This window comes from Chiloscyllium punctatum, chromosome 10, assembly GCF_047496795.1.
Source record: "Chiloscyllium punctatum isolate Juve2018m chromosome 10, sChiPun1.3, whole genome shotgun sequence".
Classification (NCBI taxonomy): Eukaryota; Metazoa; Chordata; class Chondrichthyes; order Orectolobiformes; family Hemiscylliidae; genus Chiloscyllium; species Chiloscyllium punctatum.
Window position 1 is genome coordinate 49,923,677 of NC_092748.1, and position 23,226 is coordinate 49,946,902.

At 41.3% G+C, this 23,226-nt stretch overlaps 1 protein-coding gene across 1 annotated transcript in view; it reads right to left on the reverse strand.

The window, feature by feature from the left end:
* Positions 1-23,226, reverse strand: part of itga4 (integrin alpha 4) — a 170,470-nt gene that overhangs the window by 120,646 nt on the left and 26,598 nt on the right. Inside the window, exons 3-4 of the mRNA XM_072579090.1 lie at positions 11,435-11,541; positions 11,015-11,141 (exon numbers count right to left, since the gene is read on the reverse strand). Of these exons, the coding sequence (XP_072435191.1) occupies positions 11,015-11,141; positions 11,435-11,541 (234 nt within the window). The remainder of the gene's footprint in view (positions 1-11,014; positions 11,142-11,434; positions 11,542-23,226) is intronic.

The following is a 23,226-nucleotide window of genomic DNA, read 5'->3' on the forward strand; positions in this document are numbered from 1 at the left end:
GACTCAGATCAGAACCCATTCGCAATTTATATGCAACTCACAGCACAGTGCAGGACAACATAAAGGAGCTGTTTGTAAGTACAGGAAATGTTCATATGTCGGGTCTTTAAACTTACACCCCTGTACAGCTCATGGTTGTAAATATGAATGTTCATAAGTCAGACACCATAAATCAGTGCACCTGTGTGCGCACAAAGTAAAACACAGTATAACAAATCGTCACACTCAAACAGTGATAAAGCAATTACTCTCAACAAGCACGCCAATGTTACCCAGTCACCTTATCGCTTTTTCCAAGATAAATGACACTTGAAAGAACTTGAATGCCACTAGGACCATTATTCATATAAAGTGGAGCCTCAGTTGAGCATTTCTTCCCAAGATTATGTGTTGCCAATACCTTGTATACATTAATAATTTTTTTAAATAGGATCAGCCCAAGGAGGCAGCTCTTCCAAATGTTGGAGTAAAAACAGTAAGAATTCAGGCCGAGAATAACTTTGTCTGTTGCCGAAAGCTCAGTGAGACAAGTTTCCTCATTAATTCCTCCTCCCTCCTCCTCCTCCTAATTTACACATTAAAGATTCAGCCACATATGCCCAGTAATTGACTGTCTTCTGCAAAGGCGATCTAACATCAGTTGGTGAAATGAACTAAACAGGAATAAACTTCTTGATACCAGATTTATTTACATGTTTCCTACCTCTGACCTCTTGTCCCCACTAAATAATGTCCTTCACCTGTGATTCTTAACAATATAAACATTCTGTTAAGAATTCAACACAGTAGGGTTGATGGAGCACCGTTAACTGCTTATGGCATTTTGATCACACTTTCTTTCACTCAGTGCAGGACTTCTCATGATAACTCACCCTCAGCCAAGCAGGCCACCTCTTCACCCCAACCAGACATCAATTCTAACACATCCACCTTTATGGTAAATCAGATAGGAGGAAAACACTTGGAGAAGTTAATAACTCAAATTAATAGCAGCAAATGGAAAACACTTGATCAAAGGCCTCTGTGCAAACTCTCCTGTGCAATGGGATTACTGCAGAGTGAGCTGTGACTAATGAGCACAGGCTTTTCATGCAATCCTTTTTAGATTCTTCAGATTTTCCTGCATGGCCTATCAAAAACTGTGTGGAGATAGTGCTCTGACACAAAAACAGAAATTGCTGGAAAAACTCAACAGGTCTGGCTGGCAGCACCTGTGAAGAGAAAGCAGAATTAACACTTTGGGGTCCAGTCATCCTTCAGAACTAATAGCTCTAACATCTATCCAAGAATGCAATAGTTTAAAGAGCCTGTCACATAACAGGCAATGACAACTCCGTCTGCATCAAGAGGTTGATAGGGGGTTACATCAGTAACTGTAAGGCTCTGTACTTTAGGAAAGTCTGACGCCTGTTAGTGCTCATTCCATACATGTACCAGTCTCTGCATGAAAACATTGTCCCTTAGGTATCTTTTATATCTTTTCCCCTCTCACCCTAAACCTATGCCCTCTAGTTTTGGACTTCTCCACCCCAGGGAAAAGACCTGGTCTATTAACCATGTCTATCCCCCTCGTGATTATATAAACCTCTATAAGGTCACCCCTCAGCCTCCGATACTCCACGGAAAACAGCCCCAACCTATACAGCCACTCCCTATAGCTCAAACTCTCCAACCCTGACAACAACGTCCTTGTAAATCTTTTCTGAACCCTTTCAAGTTTCACAACATCTTTCCGATAGGAGGGAGACCAGAATCACATACAATATTCCAAAAGCAGCCTAACCAATGTCTTGTACAGCCGCAACATGACCTCCCAACTCCTATACTCAATGCTTTGTCCAATAGTGCCTTCATAACTTTCACAAACAAGGATTTTGTCACTTACTATATGCATCAATGGATCATAAACACATTGTCATGGCATCAAGTGGTGACTTACAAGGTTCCAATTGCATATCAGGATAAGAACAAAAGACAGAAAAAGGAATAAGAGAAGTGATAGGCAGAGGAATTAAAGGCCAGAATCAAACAAGGCCACTATAAAAACAAGTTAAGGATGGGACAAGGAACATTAAAAAGACAAAGTCTTAAGACTTTGTGCCTGAATGCATAGAGCATTCAAAAAAAGTGGATGAATTATTAATGTTAATACATGTAAATAGGAAATAAGGCTGGAAGGTGACCAGGAATGGATACTGAACATCCAGGGACAGAGTATTTAGGAAGGGCAGGCAATAAAGAAAAAGTTGTTTTAGTGGATAAAGAAGATATAAACTCAATTTTGAAGATAGATATTAGCTCAGACAATGTAGAATATGTGTGGGTCGAATTGAGAAATACAAATGTGCAAAAATTATTAGTGAGGTGGTAAACAAACCACCAAATGGTGGTGGTGATGTTGGGAATGACACAAAATCAGGTGTGTGTGTGGGAAAGGAAAACCTGTAATTATGGGTGTCTTTAATCTGCATATAGTTTCAAACTATTCACAATACCTGCAGAAATAGAATTGCTGGAGTGTATCTGAGATAGTTTTCTGGACCAATACATTGAGGAGCCAAACTAAAGAACAGGCCATCTTAAACTACATATTATACAATGAAAAAGGAATAATTGGTAATGTAGTTTTGAGAGAGACCCCTCAGGGATAAGCGACCATAACATGACAGAACTCTTCATCAAGACGGAGAGTCTGTGACAGAACTGTGTTTTTAAGAGGGAGGTATTCTGTCCTATTTCTTTTCTAAATTCTCTAGATTAACTGAAAAAAAATGTTGACAATTTGGGCAAATCATTACAATTAAAAATCAAGGGAAGATTGACAGAGAGAAAAAAAATTATGAGACAAGGATGAGAAAGAGATCATAGCCCACAGTGGCCAGGCTTCAGTGATGTCCTCAGGCTTTGCAGTGTGCCACATGGGCAATCGAGGTGCCTGAACCCATCATCCTGATGGGACAAGTTATCCAACACACCCCTCCATAGTCTGGTATTCTTACTATGGGTGGGAAAATTAAAAGCAGTACTGGACAGCCACAGAGCTAAATGGCAGTGTGTGCTACTCCTAGCAGATAAACATACAGAAGTAGTGAAAGATAAAGTAGAAAACTTGGCAGGATTGATGGTAAAGAAGGGGAATAAGCACAACTGTGCAAGAGAGGTGCAAAGGAGAGTGGCAAGATTGCTGATGAATGATTAGACGGAGGAGATGGAGTGTTTTAAGTTATGGATCAAAAACAAAATACAAGGAAACATCCCACACTGACTGGGCGGTGACAGACGTCGAGGGAAATGTTATGGTGGGACAGCAGATTCCTGGGAGATACTCAGGCCAGTAGCAGAATTAAAAGCCCTAACAGCAATAGTGAAATTAGCCAGGGGTCAGAGGGTCAACATGTACACAAATAGTAGTTATGGCCTTGGGGTAGTGCATGACTATATGATGGCAAGGGTACATCACCTCATCTGGGGACCACAAACAACATGAAGAGCAGTTTAAAAGATTTGGTGGAAGCTAGTAAGTTGTCTAGTGAAGCAACAGTGATTAAGGTTAATGCTTACAGAAAGGTAGAAACCCCGCAACGACAGAGCAATGAGTATACCGATAAGGCAGCTAACATGCTTACTGAAACAGCACAGGCATTTGAGGAAGTGCCAGTAGCAGCAGTTATAGAAATGAAAGAGAAAAATTTAAAGATACTCCAAGAAACAGCCCAACAAGAAAAGAAGCAGGAATGGAAGAGGTAGGAGCAATGAGAAGACAAAGTGTGGAAGATAAAGGATCAGGCAGGGGACCTCACTGCATAAGACAAACCTCATTAAAAACATATCATAGTCTGGCGCACAGGGGGCAGGATAAACTGCAATATCAGATGACCTATTGCTGGTGGCGGCCTGGAATAGGGACAGATATAGCAAAATGCTGTCAAAGATATGAAGTTTGTGCATAGTGGGAGCCAGGGAAAGCAATCGAAATAAAATAGAGCCACCAGCAAGAACCAGGAGCCCATGGGAACAATTGTAAACAGATTTTATAGGAACTTTGCCCCAATCCCAGGGAAAGAAATACGGTTTGGTATAAATAGATAGACTTACTCAGTGGATGGAAGCATTCTCTTCGAGAGATTGTTTAGCAGGGGAGTCATGATCTGGGAGTCATGGTTTAAGGATAAGAGACAAATCTTTTAAGACTGAGATGAAGAGAAATTTCTTCACTTAGAGAGTGGTGAACCTGTGGAATTCACTGTGACCGAACATTGTCAAGACCAAGGTGGACAAAGAGCTTTGACAAAGGGTCAGTCAGACTCGGAATGTCAGCTCTTTTCTCTCCTTACAGATGCTGCCAGATTGCTGAGATTTCCCAGCATTTTCTCTTTTTCGGGTTGAGACCAAAACATTGTGTGTTTTCAAAAAGGTGGTAGTTATAATTCTTGTGGCTAAAGGGAAACATGGGGAGCACAGGATTAGGGTACTGAGCTTGATGATGAGCCACGATCATAATAAATGGTACAGCAGGCTCGAGGGGTTGAATGGCCTACTCTTACCTTTTATGTTTCTGTGCTATGATTCCCTTTACAGCCCCAAAAAATAGAGCTAATCTATAAACTCAAGTCAAGAAAAATACTTTATGTAATTTCCAACGACCTCCGACCAGCAATGCTATCCCTCTCCCAATTCATTTTTGCTATCCCTCCCAAACATTATACACTAAGGCAATGTTGAATTGGTACTTCTACACATCACACTTGTGTTAAATAAATATTATTGCCACAAAAGTAATGGCAAAAAACATTGCCAAATATTTTCCTGAAAAGCTATTTACCAAATGATAGTTTGAGCTATCTCAGCAGGGAGGATGGGAAACATTTCTGGTTGTAACAGGCTACTCCTTTTTCTTTGGGTATTTTAGGTTTTGGAGGTGATTTCCTCAAATTCCAGGAGCAGTAATTACTGTTTTATATGTTGTTGCATTGTTTTGGAACTTCGGCGAAAACAAAACTCAAAGCAACACACTTTAAAAAGGGAGAGGAATAGACAAAGGCAGCACATGGTGAGGTCAGTGCAGGAGAGAGAGAGAGCGGGAGAAAGACACCCACATTGCTAACGACACAGCAGTGAAACTGCACAGTTACTGCCTTTGCTGTTTGAATTCATGTATCACTGGACATCGGAGTGCATCTGGGAAAATGAACAAAGTGAGATTCACAACTGATCTTGAAGGAATCTGTTTGGGAGAGGTCACAGCACAGAAACAGATGAGTGAATATTTTTAAGTGTGGCCTTACAGAAGTCTGCAGTAAGGAGTAGAGTGTGTTCTTTCTTGATTATATGTTTTATTGAGATACATCCCTTGACTAAACTTAAAAACATAACCCATAAGTATTAAGTTAGCCCAGAGCAGTGTTTTGTAGAGAAATAAGACTGTGCTATTTTCTGGTTCTGTAGATTGAAAGAAGCAAAAGTAGTCTTTCGTAGAGTGATATGCTCCTGTCCAATGTGGGAGTTTAGGGAGAGTTTACATGTTACTGAGGATGCTATCTGCAATAAATGCCGTTGGTTGCAAATCCTATCAGACTGAATGGAAAGACAGTTAGAGGCAATGAGGCAAGGGAATGTGATGGATGGCAGTTATAGGAAGGGAGAAAAGCTGCATATACAGTTACATAGATGGGTTAACTTCAGGCAAGGTAAGAGAGGTAGGTAGGTAGTGCAGGAGTCTTCTGTGGCTATCCCCATTTCAAACAAGTATGCTGTTTTGGACAATGTAAGAGGTGATGGATTCTCAGGGAAATGTAGCACGAACAGCCAAGTCTCAGGTATTGAGACGGGCTCTAATGCAATGAGGGGTGCATCGGATTTCAAGAGGTCAACTGTGTAAGCGGACTCTCTAGTCCAAGGTACAGACAGATATTTCTGTGGCCAGCAGCGAAATATCAGAATGGTGTGTTACCTCCCTGGTGCCAGGATCAAAGATGTCTCAGAGAGAGTGCAGAATGTTTTCAAGGGGGAGAGGGACCAGCAGGAGGCATTGCAGACATTGGAACCAATGATATAGGAAGGGATAAGGATGAGATTTTGAAGGAGGAATATACAGGTAGGCAGGCATTTAAAAAGGAGATCCTCGAGGGTAGTAATATCTGGATTACTCCCGGTGCTGCGAGCTAGTAAGGGTAGGAATAGGAGGATAGAGCAAATGAATGCATGGCTGAGGAGCTGGTGTATGGGAGAAGGATTCACATTTTTGGATCATTGGACTCTCTTCTGGGGTAGAAGTGACCTGTACAAGAAGGACGGATTGCACCTGAATTGGAAGGGAACTAATATACTGGCAGGAAGATTTGCTCAGGAGGATTTAAACTATTAAGGTGGGGGCATGGGACCCAGTGAGCTAGTGAAGAAAGAGATCAATCTGAGTTGAGAAAAGAAGCAAGTCAAATAGTCAACAGCAGGAAGAAAGCAGAAAACAAGGTAGGACTGGTAAATTAAACTGCATTTATTTCAATGCAAGAGGACTAACATGGAAGGCAGATGAACTCAGGGCATGGTTAGAAACATGGGACTGGGATATCATAGCAATTACAGAAACATGGCTCAGGGATGGACAGGACTGCAGCTTAATGTTCCAGGAAACAAATGCTATCGGAAGGATAGAAAGGGAGGCAGGAGAGGAGGGGGAGTGGTGTTTTTGATAAGGGATAGCATTAAGCTGTAATGAGGGAGGATATTCCCGGAAATATTAGGATCGTATTATAGACCCCCTAATAGTCAGAGGGAAATTGAGAAACAAATTTGGAAGGAGATCTCAGTTACCTGTAAGAATAATAGGGTGGTTATGGTAGGGGATTTTAACTTTGCAACATAGACTGGGACTACCATAGTGTTAAGGATTTAGATGGAGAGGAATTCGTTAAGTGTGTACAAGAAAATGTTCTGATTCAGTACGTCTATGTACCTACTAGAGAAGGTGCAAAACTTGACCTATTCTTGAGAAATATGGCAGGGCAGGTGACCGAGGTATCAGTGGGGAGCACTTGGGGCCATCGACCATGATTCTATTAATTTTAAAACCGTGATGGAAAAGAATAGAGCAGATCAACAAGTTGAAGTTCTAAATTGATGGTAATAGGCAAGAACTTTCAAAAGCTGATTGGGGGCAGATGTTCGCAGGTAAAGGGACGGCTGGAAAATGGGAAGCCTTCAGAAATGAGCTAATGAGAGTCCAGAGACAATATATTCCTATTAGGGTGAAAAGAAAGGCGAGTAGGTGTAGGGAATGCGAGATGATGAAAGAAATTGAGGCATTGTTTAAGGAAATGAAGCAAGCATATGTCAGATATAGACAAGATAGATTGAATGAATCCTTAAATGAGTATAAAGGCAGTAGGGATATACTTAAGAGGGAAATCAGGAGGGCAAAAAGGGGATAGGAGATAGCTTTGGCAAATAGAGTTAAGGTGAATCCAATGGGGTTTTACAAATACAGTAAGGACAAAAGGGTAACTAGGGAGAGAATAGGGCCCCTCAAAGATCAGCAAGGTGGCCTTTGTGTGGGGCCACAGAAAATGGGGGAGATAATAAATGAATATTTTGCATCAGTATTTACTGTGGAAAAGGATATGGAAGACATAGACTGTAGGGAAATAGATGGTGACATCTTGCAAAATGTCCATATTACAGAGGAGGAAGTGCTGGATGTCTTGAAATGGTTAAAGGTGGATAAATCCCCAGGACCTGATCAGGTGTACCCAAGAACTCTGTGGGAAGCTAGAGAAGTGATTGCTGGGCCTCTTGCTGAGATATTTATATCATCGATAGTCACAGGTGAGGTGCCGGAAGACTGGAGGTTGGCAAACATGGTGCCACTGTTTAAGGCGGGCGGTAAAGACAAGCCAGGGAACTATAGACCGGCGAGCCTGACCTTGGTGGCGGGCAAGTTGTTGGAGGGAATCCTGAGGGACAGGATGCACATGTATTTGGAAAGGCAAAGACTGATTCGGGATAGTCAACATGGCTTTGTGTGTGGGAAATCATGTCTCACAAACTTGATTGAGTTTTTTGAAGAAGTAACAAAGAAGATTGATGAGGGCAGAGCAGTAGATGTGATCTATATGGACTTCAGTAAGGCGTTCGACAAGGTTCCCCATGGGAGACTGATTAACAAAGTTAGATCTCACAGAATACAGGGAGAACGAGCCATTTGGATACAGAACTGGCTCAAAAGGTAGAAGACAGAGGGTGGTGGTGGAGGGTTGTTTTTCAGACTGGAGGCCTGTGACCAGTGCAGTGCCACAAGGATCGGTGCTGGACCCTCTACTTTTTGTCATTTACATAAATGATTTGGATGCGAGCATAAGAGGTACAGTTAGTAAATTTGCAGATGACACCAAAAGTGGAGGTGTAGTGGACAGCGAAGAGGGTTACCTCAGATTACAACAGGATCTTGACCAGATAGACCAATGGGCTGAGAAGTGGCAGATGGAGTTTAATTCAGATAAATGCGAGGTGCTGTATTTTCAGAAAGCAAATCGTAGCAGGACTTATACACTTAATGGTAAGGTCCTAGGGAGTGTCGCTGAACAAAGAGACCTTGGAGTGCAGGTTCATAGCTCCTTGAAAGTGGAGTCACAGGTGGATAGGATAGTGAAGGCAGCGTTTGGTATGCTTTCCTTTATTGGTCAGAGTATTGAGTACAGGAGTTGGGAGGTCATGTTGCAGCTGTACAGGACATTGGTTAGACCACTGTTGGAATATTGCGTGCAGTTCTGGTCTCCTTCCTAGCAGAAAGATGTTGTGAAACTTGAAAGGGTTCAGAAAAGATTTACAAGGATGTTGTCAGGGTTGGAGGATCTGAGCTACAGGCTAGGGCTGTTTTCCCTGGAGCGTCGGAGGCTGCGGAGTGACCTTATAGAGGTTTACAAAATTATGAGGGGCATGGAGATGGTAAATAGGCAAAGTCTTTTCCCTGGGGTCAGGGTGTCCAGAACTAGAGGGCATAGGGTTAGGGTGAGAGAGGAAAGACATTAACAGACCTAAGGGGCAACTTTTTCACACAGAGGGTGGTATGTGTATGGAATGAACTGCAGAGGATGTGGTGGAGGCTGGTACAATTGCAACATTTAAGAGGCATTTGGATGGGTATATGAATAGGAAGGGTTTGGAGGGATATGGGCCGGGTGCTGGCAGGTGGGACTAGATTGGGTTGGGATATTTGGTCGGCATGGACGGGTTGGACCGAAGGGTCTATTTCCGTGCTGTACATCTCTATGACTCTATATAGAATGTAGGGAAATAGATGGTGACATCTTGAAAAATGTCCATATTACAGAGGAGGAAGTGCTGGATGTCTTGAAACACATAAAAGTGGACAAATCCCCAGGACCTGGTCAGGTGTACTCTAGTACTCTGTGGGAAGCCAGGAGAGTGATTACTGGGCCCCTTGCTGAGATATTTGTATCATCGATAGTCACAGGTGAGGTGCCAGAAGACTGGAGGTTGGCTAATGTGCTGAAATTGTTTGAGAAAGGTGGTAAGGACAAGCCAGGGACCTATAGGCCGGTGAGCCTCATGTCGGTGGTGGGCAAGTTGTTGGAGGGAATCCTGAGAGAGTGAATGTACACGTATTTGGAAAGCCAAGGACTGATTAGGGATAGTCAACATGGCTTGGTGTGTGGGAAATCATGTCTCACAGACTTGATTGAGTTTTTGAAGAAGTAACAAAGAGGATTGATGAGGGCAGAGCAGTGGACGTGATCAATATGGACTTCAGTAAGGCCTTCAACAAGGTTCCCCATGGGAGACTGGTTAGCAAGATTAGATCTCACAGAATACAGGGAGAACTAGCCATTTGGATACAGAACTGGCTCAAAGGTAGAAGACAGAGGGTGGTGGTGGAGAGTTGTTTTTCAGACTGGATGCCTGTGACCAGTGGAGTGCCACAAGGATCGGTGCTGGGTCTACTACTTTTCGTCACTTATATAAATGAGTTGGTTCTGAGCATAAAAGGTACAGTTAGTAAGTTTTCAGATGACACCAGAATTGGAGATGTAATGGACAGTGAAGAAGGTTATCTCAGATTACAATAGGATCTTGATCAGATGGGCCAATGGCTGAGACGTGGCAGATGGAGTTTAATTTAAATAAATGTGAGATGTTGCATTTTGGGAAAGCAAATCTCAGCAGGACTTATACACTTAATGACAAGGTCCTAGGGAGTGCTGCTGAACAAAGAGACTTTGGAGTGCATAGGTCCTTGAAAGTGGAATCGCAGGTAGATAGGATAGTGAAAGCGCATTTGGTATGCTTTCCTTTATTGGTCAGAGTATTGAGTACAGGAGTTGGGAGGTCATGTTGTGGCTGCACAGGACTTTGGTTAGGCCACTGTTGGAATATTGCATGCAATTCTGGTCTCCTTCCCATCAGAAAGATGTTGTGAAACTTGAAAGGGTTCAGAAAAGATTTACAAGGATGTTGTCAGGGTTAGAGGATTTGAGCTATACGAAGAGATTGAATAGGCTGGGGCTGTTTTCCCTGGAGTGTCAGAGGCTTTATAAACCTTATAGAGGTTTATAAAATCATGAGGGATATGGATAGGATAAATAGACAAAGTCTTTTTCCCTGGGGTGGGGAAGTCCAAAACTAGAGGGCATAGGTTTAGGTTGAGAGGGGAAAGATATAAAAGAAACCCAAGAGGCAACTTTTTCACGCAGAGGGTGGTACCTGTATGGAATGAGCTGCCAGAGGAAGTGATGGAGGCTGGTACAATTGCAACATTTAAAAGACATTTGGATGGGTATATGTATAGGAAGGGTTTGGAGGGATATGGGCCAGGTGCTGGCAGGTGGGACTAGATTGGGTTGGGATATCTGATTAGTATGGGTGAGTTGGACCAAAGGGTCTGTTTCCATTCTGTACGTCTCTATAACTCTATAGCTTTGACTACCATCAAAGGGCTTGATTTTCAGACACTTACTCCAGTCAAGCAACCTGCTGAAAATATATATTTTCATTTTCTTACCTCTAAAACATGGTATCAGTGGCAAATCTTGAGAAGGTTGCAAGTCAGTTGGAATTTTAAAACATAACCCAAGAGGCCGTTTATCTGACGCCTTGTCGTATACATTTTTCCAGCGATGCGCACAGGCCTTTAAGAAAAATATTTTGCATGTCAAACACAATATAAATAATTTAGTATTCTAATAAAAATAGAAAGAACTGTGGGTGCTATAAGTCAGAGACAAAAAGCAGAAATTGCTAGACAAGTTCAGTCGATCTGGCAGCATTGGCAGAATTGAGGAAGGGTCACTCGACCTGAAATGTTAACTCTGATTTCTCTCCACTGATGCTGCCAGACCTGCTGAGCTTATCTATTAATTTCTGCTTTTGTTAGTATTCTAGTCCATTTGTTAAAGAGACATTTTGAAAAATGTGCAGATACCAGTATGTAACCTTCTTTCTTTGGCTGTCTTGACAAACTAACACCAAGCCACTGATTATCTTTTTCTTCCTTACAATTAGGTCCACATGATTTTCCTTCAGGAATACCTGCACAAAAAACGAAGTCTTTACTTCTCTAGCAGCATGCAATACTGCATGAATATAAACAGGATACAAAAGCAACAATACCACTGAAATCAAAACTGAACATCAAATTTTTCCTTCATTATATAAACAGTATAAATTTAGTAATATACTTTCCAAATTAACATGTGCTTTATATACAGTATTACTCAATCTGTCTCATGCTAGGTTCATGACTAATTCAGGGAAAGGAAAGGCAGCATCTGAAACTGATTTTCTGCAGAAAAAGTAACACACTGCAACTGAAAGCCATTTAATGCAAAAAAAAAGTGTATTTTCCTCAAATGGCAGAATTGTCACGTGAACTGCATCAATGTAATTTTGTTTTGATGTTACAGTTTCCTGATCAACATAATTTTACTGCTGTAGGAGGAACACCATATGTATCCTTTTTTAGAAGTTCACCTTACAGGAGCTTACCATTGTTATTACAAGATCTGATCCCCAACTTTCTGTTGCCCTTTGGGCCTCCTCACCTGGGTCACATCACCTGGGTATCCCCTAATATCCAAGGATCAGTTATTTGCTTGGAAACATAGTTCTACTCCTGGATATCCAATTAGAATGGGTATGATTGTTATGACCATAAATTCAGTATTAGGTATTCTACAAATTATTCAGTGTGCATGAAGTTGCTGTGGAACAGTTTGATCTTTGTTTTAAACTGGTGTTCTTTAATTTCAGGATTTTGCTCCAAAAGGATGCCTTGATGGTCTGCAGCAGGAAAACAGTGAGGTTGGGAGAGAGACAGGTTTGGGGGGATGGAAGCATACTGGAAGGAGATCTCAGGAGAATTCTCATTTCAGCAGCTGTTCACAGATAGATCACCTGCAGCGAAGAGACTCTTACATCACCTTCCCCAGTTCAGCCTTTCAGGCCTGACAGCAATGTGGGCATCCTATATCCCACCCAGCAGCCAGTCTCAAAGTCCCTCAGGGACCAAATATGGGTATGGTGAACTGACACAGGGTGGAAATGGTGTAACCTCAAGTCACCATGAACTGCACCTTCTGGACAGGGTCACAGCTCGTAGAAGGTCACACAGAAGTGGCACATGAATGGAGTAATAACCCTGTTGTGCAGAACATGTAAAATTGAAATTTGTTTTCTTTTAATACATGGGACTTGTAGAACCACGTGCATGCACTTGATTGCATCCTGTGCCACTGGGAATCCCACTCACTCAGCAAAACTATGAGCTTTCACTCCTGCTTCTTTTCTCTGGTTAAGTAAAAAAACGATAAAATCCATCTCCTTGATGGCCACTTGCAGCTCCAACCTCACCCCGGGTTATAAAGGTGATTGAGTTCAGTGATTATGATGACCCCCTACATTGACAAAAGTCTGTTTCTTTTTCACTGCATTGCCCCTTTAAGAACAAAGTGGCCTGGGGATATTTTGAAATAGAGTTAGTTTCTTGATTCTGACGTCAAGATCCCAAGAAACACACATGTGACCTGGGGTTGCAATGGCGATGAACAGCCAAACTTCAAGAGGTCATTATAGTGGGTTGGGATTCAACATGTTGGAAGGCAAAGAGTTAACAGGTGAGACTTGCTCTGGACAAGAACAGTTTTCTGTTTTGTAATTTTCAAACAGATCCTGATATAGAAGCAGGGTTCTAAGAATAGAAAGAGACTATGTTACTTCGTGTGTTATACAGTTGCAAAGAACAATGAGAAATTTACGGTAATGGTATTGGTTAAATGATAGCTAGGGCATTGGGAAAACTCTTCTGTCTTTCTAATAATGCTTTGAGATCTGTTATGCTTGTCTGATCACAAAGATGGGATTTTGTTCTAACACCTCAAATGAAGACATTCATGGCAGGCTAAAGCATGTATTAGTTCAATGTACAGCATTTTTTTAAAAACCAAAGTAGTAAAGGTTTGCTCATGGGTGCAGTGGGGGAGGCTGAAAATAAACCAACCTTCCAAAAAATCAAACATTCAGAAGCTAAAGCTAGCAAAGTGCACTGCTACCCTCATGAGTAGAAACACAGCAAAAAATAATTTACTCTTGCAATATGATTCAAGTGGAACAAACCTAAATATAGTGCTATGCTTTCACGCAGGCAAAACTACTTGCATATTTGTTGAATTTGACTTATTTCACAGACAATTCAAAGGCATACTTCTGCTCATAGTGAATGCTGGAGCAGACAATGCTCAAGTGAAAAGACGGCAGCTAACATCTCATTTCAAATCAGTTTCAGTTTCTTTGCTTAGAAAGCAAGAGAGAACAGAATAATTTTTTGACTTGAGCAACCAGTTTATTTTTATTGACAAAGCGCCATTGCTTATGCCACATCACCTGAAACTGGGGTGAAGAGTCAGAACTTCAAGTGTAGAAGTAGCCTTGGGACACACTGGCACTTACTGGAAAGTGCCTGTTTGAAGCATTTTGCATTGAACAGCTGTACACTATCGGGCTAATTTTAGCTTTGAATGCACAACAGGAGACCTGAGCCATTTTCAGAGACAGCCTGTCTTTGCATGCTGCCAGCAAAGGGAGAGGGCAGGAAATCAGCCTAAATTGTTCAGCTGCTTTATTTGACAGACAGCAAGTGAGCACAAGGGCATCAGCTGCAATTGGATGTAATGAATTAAATCACTTACTACAAATGGGCCGGGTAATAAAGTCTGGATGGAGGAGTTTGTGGGGAAGCTGCAAGAGCTCAAGACAGGCAGGGCTGAGCAAGGGCAGAAGACGGAGGAGCTCTGCTCTGTCTGCAGCAATTAATAGGTACGTGAGTGGAAGAGAAGCAAGGATTACATTAGGAGCAGCTGTAAGAATTCAGGTGCAAATCAAGATTAGAACATGTACCGAAGATTGATATTCGACTTGAAATGTTAACACTGTTTCTCGCTGCACAGATGCTGTCAGATTTGCCTAGTTTCTCGAGCATTCTGTTCATCTTTCAGAGTTCCAACATTCTCAATACTTCACTTTGATTGAGAATGTAGCTGTCAGGATGAGCTTTAGTGGAAAGGTATTAGGAGAAAGGTCTACAACAGGCAGCCCATCAATGTTCCCAGTTTTACAACGGGACAAGAGTTCAAAGCTATCCCAACTCTCTAACTTTGCAGAAGTAATGCCTGCAACAGTAGTAGACTCGCCAACTTTAAGGGCATTTAAATGGTCATTGGATAATCATATGGATGAAAATGGAATTTTGTAGGTTAGATTGCCTTCAGATAGGTTTCAGAGGTCGGTGCAACATCGAGAGCCGAAGGGTCTGTACTGCGCTGTAATGTTCTATATTCTAAAGAAGAGCAGACATAACTGGATATAATATTTGGATCCAAGGAATATTCTTAAATGTGCTTATCATTGTTAGGATCATGGAAACACTGAATGATGCAAGTTGTTTGTGGGACATGGGCATTGCTGGCTGGGCAGCATTTATTGGCCTTCCATGGTTGCCCTTGAGAAGGTGGTTGTGAGCTGCCTCTTGAACCACTGCAGTCTGTACTCTGAAGATTGACTCAAAATGCCATTAGGGAGCAAATCCTAGGATTTTGAACCAGCAAGTGAAGGAACAGCAGTATATTTTCAAGCGAGGATGATGAATGGCTTGGAGGGAATTTACAGGTGGCAAGCATTCCCATAAATCTGTTGCCCTTGCCCTTCTAGATGGAAGTGGTTATGGGTTTGAAAAGTGCTGTCTAAGGATCTTTGGTGAATTTCTGTAGTGCAGATAGTACACACTGCTATCACTGAGCATTGGTGGTGGGCGGGGGGGGGGGGGGGGGGGGAGGGGGGAGTGGATGCCTGTGGATGTGGTGCTATTCAAGTGGACTGCTTTGTCCTGCATGGTGTCAAGCTTCTCAAGTGTTGTTGGAGGTGTACTCATCCAAATAAGTGGAGAATATTCCATCAAACTTCTAACTTTAGTCTTGTTGAAGGTGGATTAGCTTTGGGGAATCAGGAGGTGAGTTAGCTGCAGGATTTCTAGCTCTGACCTCCTCTTGCAAGTATTGTACTTATATGCTGAGTCTGGTTAGGTTTCTGGCCAATGGTAACCCCCAGGATGTTTATGATGGGGGATTCAGTTCACATCAGTGAATGTTAAGGGATAGTGGTTAGATTTTCTTTTATTTGTGATCATTATTGCCAGGCATTTGTGATAGAGAAAAGAACTAGGGTGCTCTTCAGACAGGTAAAAGTGAGGACTGCAGACGCTGGAAATCAGAGTCTAGACTGGAGTAGTGCTGGAAAAGCAGAGCAGGTCAGGCAGCATCCGAGGAGCAGGAAAAGCGACATTTCGGGCAAAAGCCCTTCATCAAGCCCTGCTCTTCAGACAGCCAGTATGGACATGATGGGCCAAATGGCCTCCTTCTGTGCAGTTATGATTCTATGTTTCCATTTATGTGGGACCAATGGCCTACTGTCACATGAATGGAACTAGTTTCTTTGAAGTTGGAACACAACTAGGTCAGCTGTCAAGGGAAATTTGCTTATAAACCATGCCATTGATTGTTCTCAAAAAGCACAAAATAAACAAAACAAAACACTGAAGAAGTTAACTTGTAAACCAAATGCATTTTGTTTTCTGATATATTTTTAAACAGTTATTATTCACTGTGTTAATCTGGCGAGAAGTCAAAACTTTGACCTGCTTTTAGGTCAAGAATCAGAGTGGATTGTCATTACCAAAAAATAACATTATCATTGAGAGTATGGGCTGTGCATGGAATGAAAGTGATGGAAGGAAACAGCTGGAATCACTTATTCGATGTCTGTCATTTTGCATGTTCTGTCTGAGTGCAGTGTATCGGACAAAGACATCGTTTCTTTGTGTATCAAAAGTGAAATCCCTCTTTTATTATAATAATATTGGTATTTTAATTCAAAATACAGGTTTGCAGCAATGAACCAAGAAAGAAAAACAGTTTTAAAAGGAATTAATGAACTTTCTTACACTTCAAAATGAAGGATCAGTGTCAAATAATATGCTTCATTTATCAGTTTAATTTGTGGCTTACATTGAAAGCAAATTCTACGTAATCAGTTTCAAAATGTGTTTAAGGGGAGAGACTGGTAATCCTATCAATCCACCAACTGCTGACATCACATCAGCAGGTCTACATTGGAGATGACTTGTAGGAAGTAAGTCATGGAGTTATACCTTATATTTCTGCCCTAACAACATCTAATCCTAGTATACAGTATTACTCATGTCAACAGAGATTAAAACAAATTTTAAAAGCTACTTTGGCTTCTGATGTTATGGAAGAAAAGAATATTAAATTAAAAAGTAAACGGGATCTGCAAATCCAGTGGTCTTGGGTCCCAGTATAAAGGTGACCTCTGATGCTCACACTGCTCATGTTTCTTGGACTTATTCATCAAACTCACATCTCCCAAACAGGAAGCTACAACAGGAACAGGCTTTAAATTCATTCAAAACCTTTCCACTTGCACAGAGTTAACACTGGACTCCAGGAAAGCATGTCAGGAGCCAGCCCAATGGTGAGAGACAGCACAATGTGGCAGAAAATGTCAGGTTGGGTGCAGAAGAGATTTCAAATTTCATAATATTCAAAGGGAGGCAGGGATCTGACCGCATAATTCTCCAATAATTAAACTGCTGGAGATATGTAGTGTCAGGAGAAAGCAGATTGGTAATTATCACTTACCCATTCCTCCTTTGCAGTATTAGTTGATTAATTCTATGGGTTTATTTACTTAAAACAATAAAAAGAAAAACATAAGTTAAGGGAAATTATAGCAAATCAATTGATTCGTTTGCAGGCGCAGTGCAGACCAACTGCCAGACAGGGTCACAACATTGTATACACACGGCAATGAAGTACTTAAAAGTGAGTTCTCAATGGAACGATACACATACAACAGGATCCAGGTAAAATCTCAAGGCTGTCACTTTCACTTCCCTTTTAGGATACCATTCCAGCCTTTCAGAAGCCAATGTGCCTGCTCTCACTTGACGATTTGACCTTCGAATGATCTAGCAATCTTGTAGCCCAACACAAGAACGGAAGAAATAGGAGGGGAAATAGGCTATTAATTGCTGAAACTCTTCAGAGACAGACCAAAACCCACATGCCACTAGCTCAAAAATAAATGATATTAAACATACATAAAAAAGACAACTTACATCACTACATATTTGGCAAGATCATCACAGATCAGCCACCCACACCTCTTACATGAAACCTGACAGAAGAAAACATTAAAATGTATCACATTATTCTGTAACAGTTCAAGGACTGCATTTTACTCCACTTAAGTGTCCTCATAGAGATACCAAAACTACGAACATATGAATTCAAAGTAAAAGTAGGTCACTCAACTTTACGAACTAGCTCCACAACTGAATAAGTTTACGGCTAATCTGATTACTCCATATTCTCATCCAAACCAACAATCATCCCTCTTGCTCATGGAGAATCTACCTACCTACACCTTAAGAATGTTCACAGATTCTGTTTCAACCATCTTTTGGAGGAAGAAAGTTCAAAGGATACTCAACACTTTCAGAAAGATTTCTCCCCCTCTTGGTCTTAAATGGGTAACCCCAGATTCTCAAACAGTGAACCGTAGTTTCTAGCTTCTCTCATGAAAGGAAACATCCTGTCTACATTTACCCAGTGAAGACACCAGAATTTTATATGTTTCAATCAAATTAATGCTTACCATTCTAAACTCCCAGCAGATGGGAGCGCAGTCTGCCAATCTTTCCTCATAAAATAATCCAGCCAGGCATTAATCTAGTCAACCTTCTTTGAATTACTTCAACCAAATTTACATCCTAAGGAGACCAACACTGTAGACGCTACTCCATGGGGTCTCTCTAATGCCTCATCCAACTGAAACACAACATGCATATTTTTGTATTTCAACTGATCTTGTAATAAAATAATAACATCCTGTTAGTTTCCTTAATTACTTGCTGTAGTTGTATATTAACGTTTTATGATTCTCAGATCCTACTGCAATTTCTCACAATTTAGATAACGTGGTTCTTTATTCCCCCTGCCGAAGTTAACAATTTTACAGTTTCCAAAAGTATATTGCTATATGCTTGATCTTTATCCATTCATTTAACCTACCTCAGACCAGAACATCATAAGAAACAGGAACAGGAGTAGGCCGTTCAGCCCCCCGAGCCTGCTCTGCTATTCAATAGTATCATGGCTGATCAGACATTTCTCATGTCCACTTTCCTGCCCTTTCCCTGGAGCCTTTGATTCCCCTACTGATCAATAATCTATCTTAGCCTTAAATGTACATAAAGACTCTGTGGACAAGACTTCCAAAAACTCAAAAGGAAAAAACTCCTCATCTCAGTCTTAGATTGATGCCATTTTATTCTAAGACTACAGACTCTGTTCCCAGACTTTCCTATGAGGGGAAATATCCTCTCAGCATTTGCCCTGTTAAACCCCTTAAAATCCTATGAATTTCAATAAGATCATTTCTCAATCTTTAACTTCCAATGAGTCCCAATCTGTTTGGCCTTTGCTTATAAGACAATCCCTCTATGTCAGGGATCATCATGGCAACAGCAGAATTGTACTCCAGCACAATCCGCAACCTCATGGCTCAGCTTATACCCCACTTTACCATCAAGCCAGGTTATTGATCTGGTTCAAAGGAGAGTGCAGGATGGCATGCCACAAGCAACATAAAGCATACCTGAAAATGAGGTGTCAACTATTAAAGCTACCAACCAGGACTACTTGCATGTCAAACAGCATGGGCAAGAAGAAGTGATAGACAGAGCTAAGCAATCCTGCCATGCTCAGTTGTGAATGATGGTGAACAATTGAACAATTCACTGAAGTGGGCAGCTCTACAAATATGATGGAAGAGCCCAGCACATCGGTGCAAAAGATACAGCTGAAGCATTCACAGCAATTTTCAGCCAGAAGTGGCGAGTGGATGATCCATCTCAGCTTCCTCCAGTGGTCCCCAGCAATTCTGATGCCAGTCGTCAGCCAATGGGATTCCCAGGGAAGATTTATGCTGCCCTCCACAATGTCTCCGCCATTGACCTCAACTGTAGTGATTCGAGCTAGATGCGCAACTCCTACCTTAATACCTAACCCAGGAAGTTTAATTTCTGGTATAACTTAGTGACGAATAGCATAACCTAATTTATTAAAACCGCCAACCCCTCACCTCCATCTCCACCTTCCACCCACTCAACCACCCTCCCAAACCACAATCACCTAGTGAACAGTACTAACCGCGATAGCCTCTGATCAGGTCATATACCACTTTAGCCAAAGTGCTACCCTCCAACTGACTACCTACCTTCTGAGCCACCTACCCTACTCTTGTGACTCCCATTATCCTCCCGTAGACACAATTCACATTCCCTGTGACCCAATTTCACATATCCCCATGCACCGAATGACTCTTACCCACTCCTTTGAAAGCCTCAAGACCGTTTAAAAATAGCAGCTGAAGCAAAAAGGGGCTGTGATTCCTCTGCCATTGTGGATAGCCATGATGAAGCATGGTTACTACAGCCAGGATAGGAAGACCCAGCTATGGCAACAAATAAATGACAGGGCTGCCAATATCTTTGAGGTCGATGGTAGTCCTCCTCGCATCACCACTGTCTTGACAATCTGCTGATCCTTCTTGTTTTTGTTTGTAGGCCATTACTGCTAAAAGAGAGAACAAGAAGAAAGTTCTCTGTATGCGAGTGAAAGAAATGGAAGCCAGGATTCAGAGCTGACATCCAATGTCAAGCCCACATCATGCTCTACGAAGGCTTCCTTCCAACCCGCTCCAAAAGCAGAGTCTTCCTTTTTCAGTGTGCTGATGTTAACACAACAAACAATGAATCTTACAAATTGTGAGCTCTCTGCAGAGGCACCAGTTATTGCAGAGCTATGTCGCCACAGATGCAAAAGGACCACTTTGATCTCTTTAGTTGATGCAGCAGCACTAGATTGATATGGAGTGTTTTAAGAGTAAATAACAACTTATAAACATATAGTACTTGTAATAACAAAATGTCCCAAAACACTTCACAGGCATATTGAACATTACAACGGGAGGCCCCCAAGGAGATTTTAACGAGCTGAATATTAAAGAGTACCTTAAAGAAGAAAAGCGAGGTAGAGAGGTGTAGGGAGGGAATTTCAGAGCCTGATGCGCAGGCAAACTGACAATATGGTAATTATTTAATTGAAGGAAATTTTGGCCAAAGAGTATTGGATGGCTGGGAAGCAGTCTGATAATTGAATAACAATGGAAGAGTCAGAAGTGGTGGTGAGGCAGGGCTTGCGAATGTATATGACAGAACTAACCCTGTGCTTTCAAGTATGTTGCCTGAGGGCAGCATATAAAGGAGAAATAAGAGGAGATCAGCAATAGATCCTGGGGCAATAAATAAACAGTGAAGGGGAAGAGACTCACTGACTGTTGGCAGGTGGATAAAAATGGAAAAAGGTGAGAGTGATCACACCCAGCTGGAAGATAATGGGAGAAAAATAAAATGTATCTAACTATATGCAAGATTATAAAAAAACTCCAATAGGAGAAAAAAAACGCTGGCCTTTATCACATGCACATCAGGTGGAGTTTGTGACTTTACCAAGACTGTTGCAGTACTGTGGCAGGGGCTAGATGGATGGCAATTTGAAAAGAAGAATGTTGACAAGGGTTAGTTAATTAACGGAGGAAGTCAGGAGGGGACATAACATAGTCACAGTGTTTTTGTGGAAATAGGAATAAACGAGCAGGTAGGTCTCATGGTCAAAATGAGCAAATCGATAGCATAATGGGAGAGATTGGAGACAAAAAGATGAGAGTTCAGGTCTAAAACAGGGAAAAACATTCAAGAAGCTTTGGTCAGCAGACTATAAGGAAGGAATACAGCAGAGGGAACTGACTGAACTGCTTCAATGTTAAATCCTTGCATTCAATTATGGAGATGGGAAAGAGACAACAGAGATGACGATGAGACAATAGAGATGACATTTCTCAGTAGAGAAAAGGAACTGTGAGAATTATCTTTATATTCCAGGACCTTGGAATTGTAAGTAGTTTACGAGATGAGAGAAAAAACCTACAGGCTTTTCAAAGATTTTTTCTGATCAGGTGGAAAAGGGTGGAAAGGTGCACAGCCTGGAGCCTTAATCCCCAGTAAAATAGAGTTTCATTGAAAAGTTTACATATCATATTGCATGCATGAATGCAGATTCACAATGACCAGCACAGATTGGTGACACGGGGTGGTGCTTAGTGTAACAGATTGCTAGTCCTTCACAGCTACTTCCTGCAGCTGCCTTTATCTACATACATGTTCAAATTTGTCTCTTTTCAGGGCACACCAACACTGAGCATCAATAGTCTCCAAGCTGATGCACCTGCTAAACATGGCGATGCCATCTGAGCCCCATGAGCTCAGACCTGCTTGACCTTCACACAGTTTGTTATTTGGGGAAGGAAATGTATGTGCAGCCCTGAAATACTAGACATAAGAAACACCAAAATCCTGGCAACGTAACTCAATTCAATTTAGAAAAGTAAAATGTATTAGTTTGTTGGACCTTTGCTAGTGTTTGTGACATATATCAGATTCCAAAGCCTTGACCTCAGTAAAACGTTTTGTTTTGTTCAAAATAAAACTACATTTTATGGGCCTCCCCAAAGACCTGAAATAGACACAGTTAATGAAAATTTTAAATCAATGATCAAATCTATCTGAGGGAAATGCTACCTCTGGGGTGGGAAGCAGGTTTCTAATATATGTTTGTGAATTTTCTTTAAACAAAATATAAAAGATAAAATTTCTGTAATGTGCTCTGGATGTAATTTGGACATCAAAACCTGTGAGGTTTTGTGCTGGTTTGTGGTTTGGTAAATTTGGGGCAAATGGTGCTAACAATCCAATTAATCCAATGGTAACTCCAGATGATTGTTTTTCACATTCACTTGGGGTCATTTGTTGCAAGTGTTTGTTCTCTGACTGACAATGTTTCTTTTTGTAGATTGGTAGGTCTGTAGCTCTTAGTGCTGAGGCCTGATTGAGCTGGCACTGTTATTTTCAATGGTTACTGTATAAGGTTTTTATATTAGTGTGTGTATCAACACCTGTGACACTCAGTTCTTTTGTTTTGTATCTGTATATAATTTTTGGTCAAATGTATACATGTTTTCTGTCATCCTTTGTTTCTCTCTGTATATGTTTTGGAGCACTTTGTGTTTACGGGAAAACTCTCAGTGGCATCTGCTATATTGGGCAAGTGGTAGTTAAGTTCAAAAATGCTGATCTATTAATCCGTAAGTGAATCAAGCAGATGGTTGGGAAGTTGTAGTTTCCTTCTGCTGTTTAAAACTTTTTGTTTCCATCTACATACTGTACAAGTGATCTGCAAAGTGACAGCATTGACATCCAGCGGTGTGGCTTGAAGCTGCCTTGGATGCTGTTTTGTAAAACTAATATTTTGGAATTTTGGCTCATTGTGTTTGGCATTGGGAAAATTCTGCCAGAACATTTCAACTCTTTCCTTCCATCTTCAGCCTCTGAGTGATATTTGGATAAAAGGGTTTACATCTGATTTGCCAAATAGTTTAACTGAAATGTAGCAAAAGTCGAAGGTGATTTAAGGGAGTGAAAACTTTCATGTATGAATAAAAAACTACTCTCCTTGACCTTTTTTT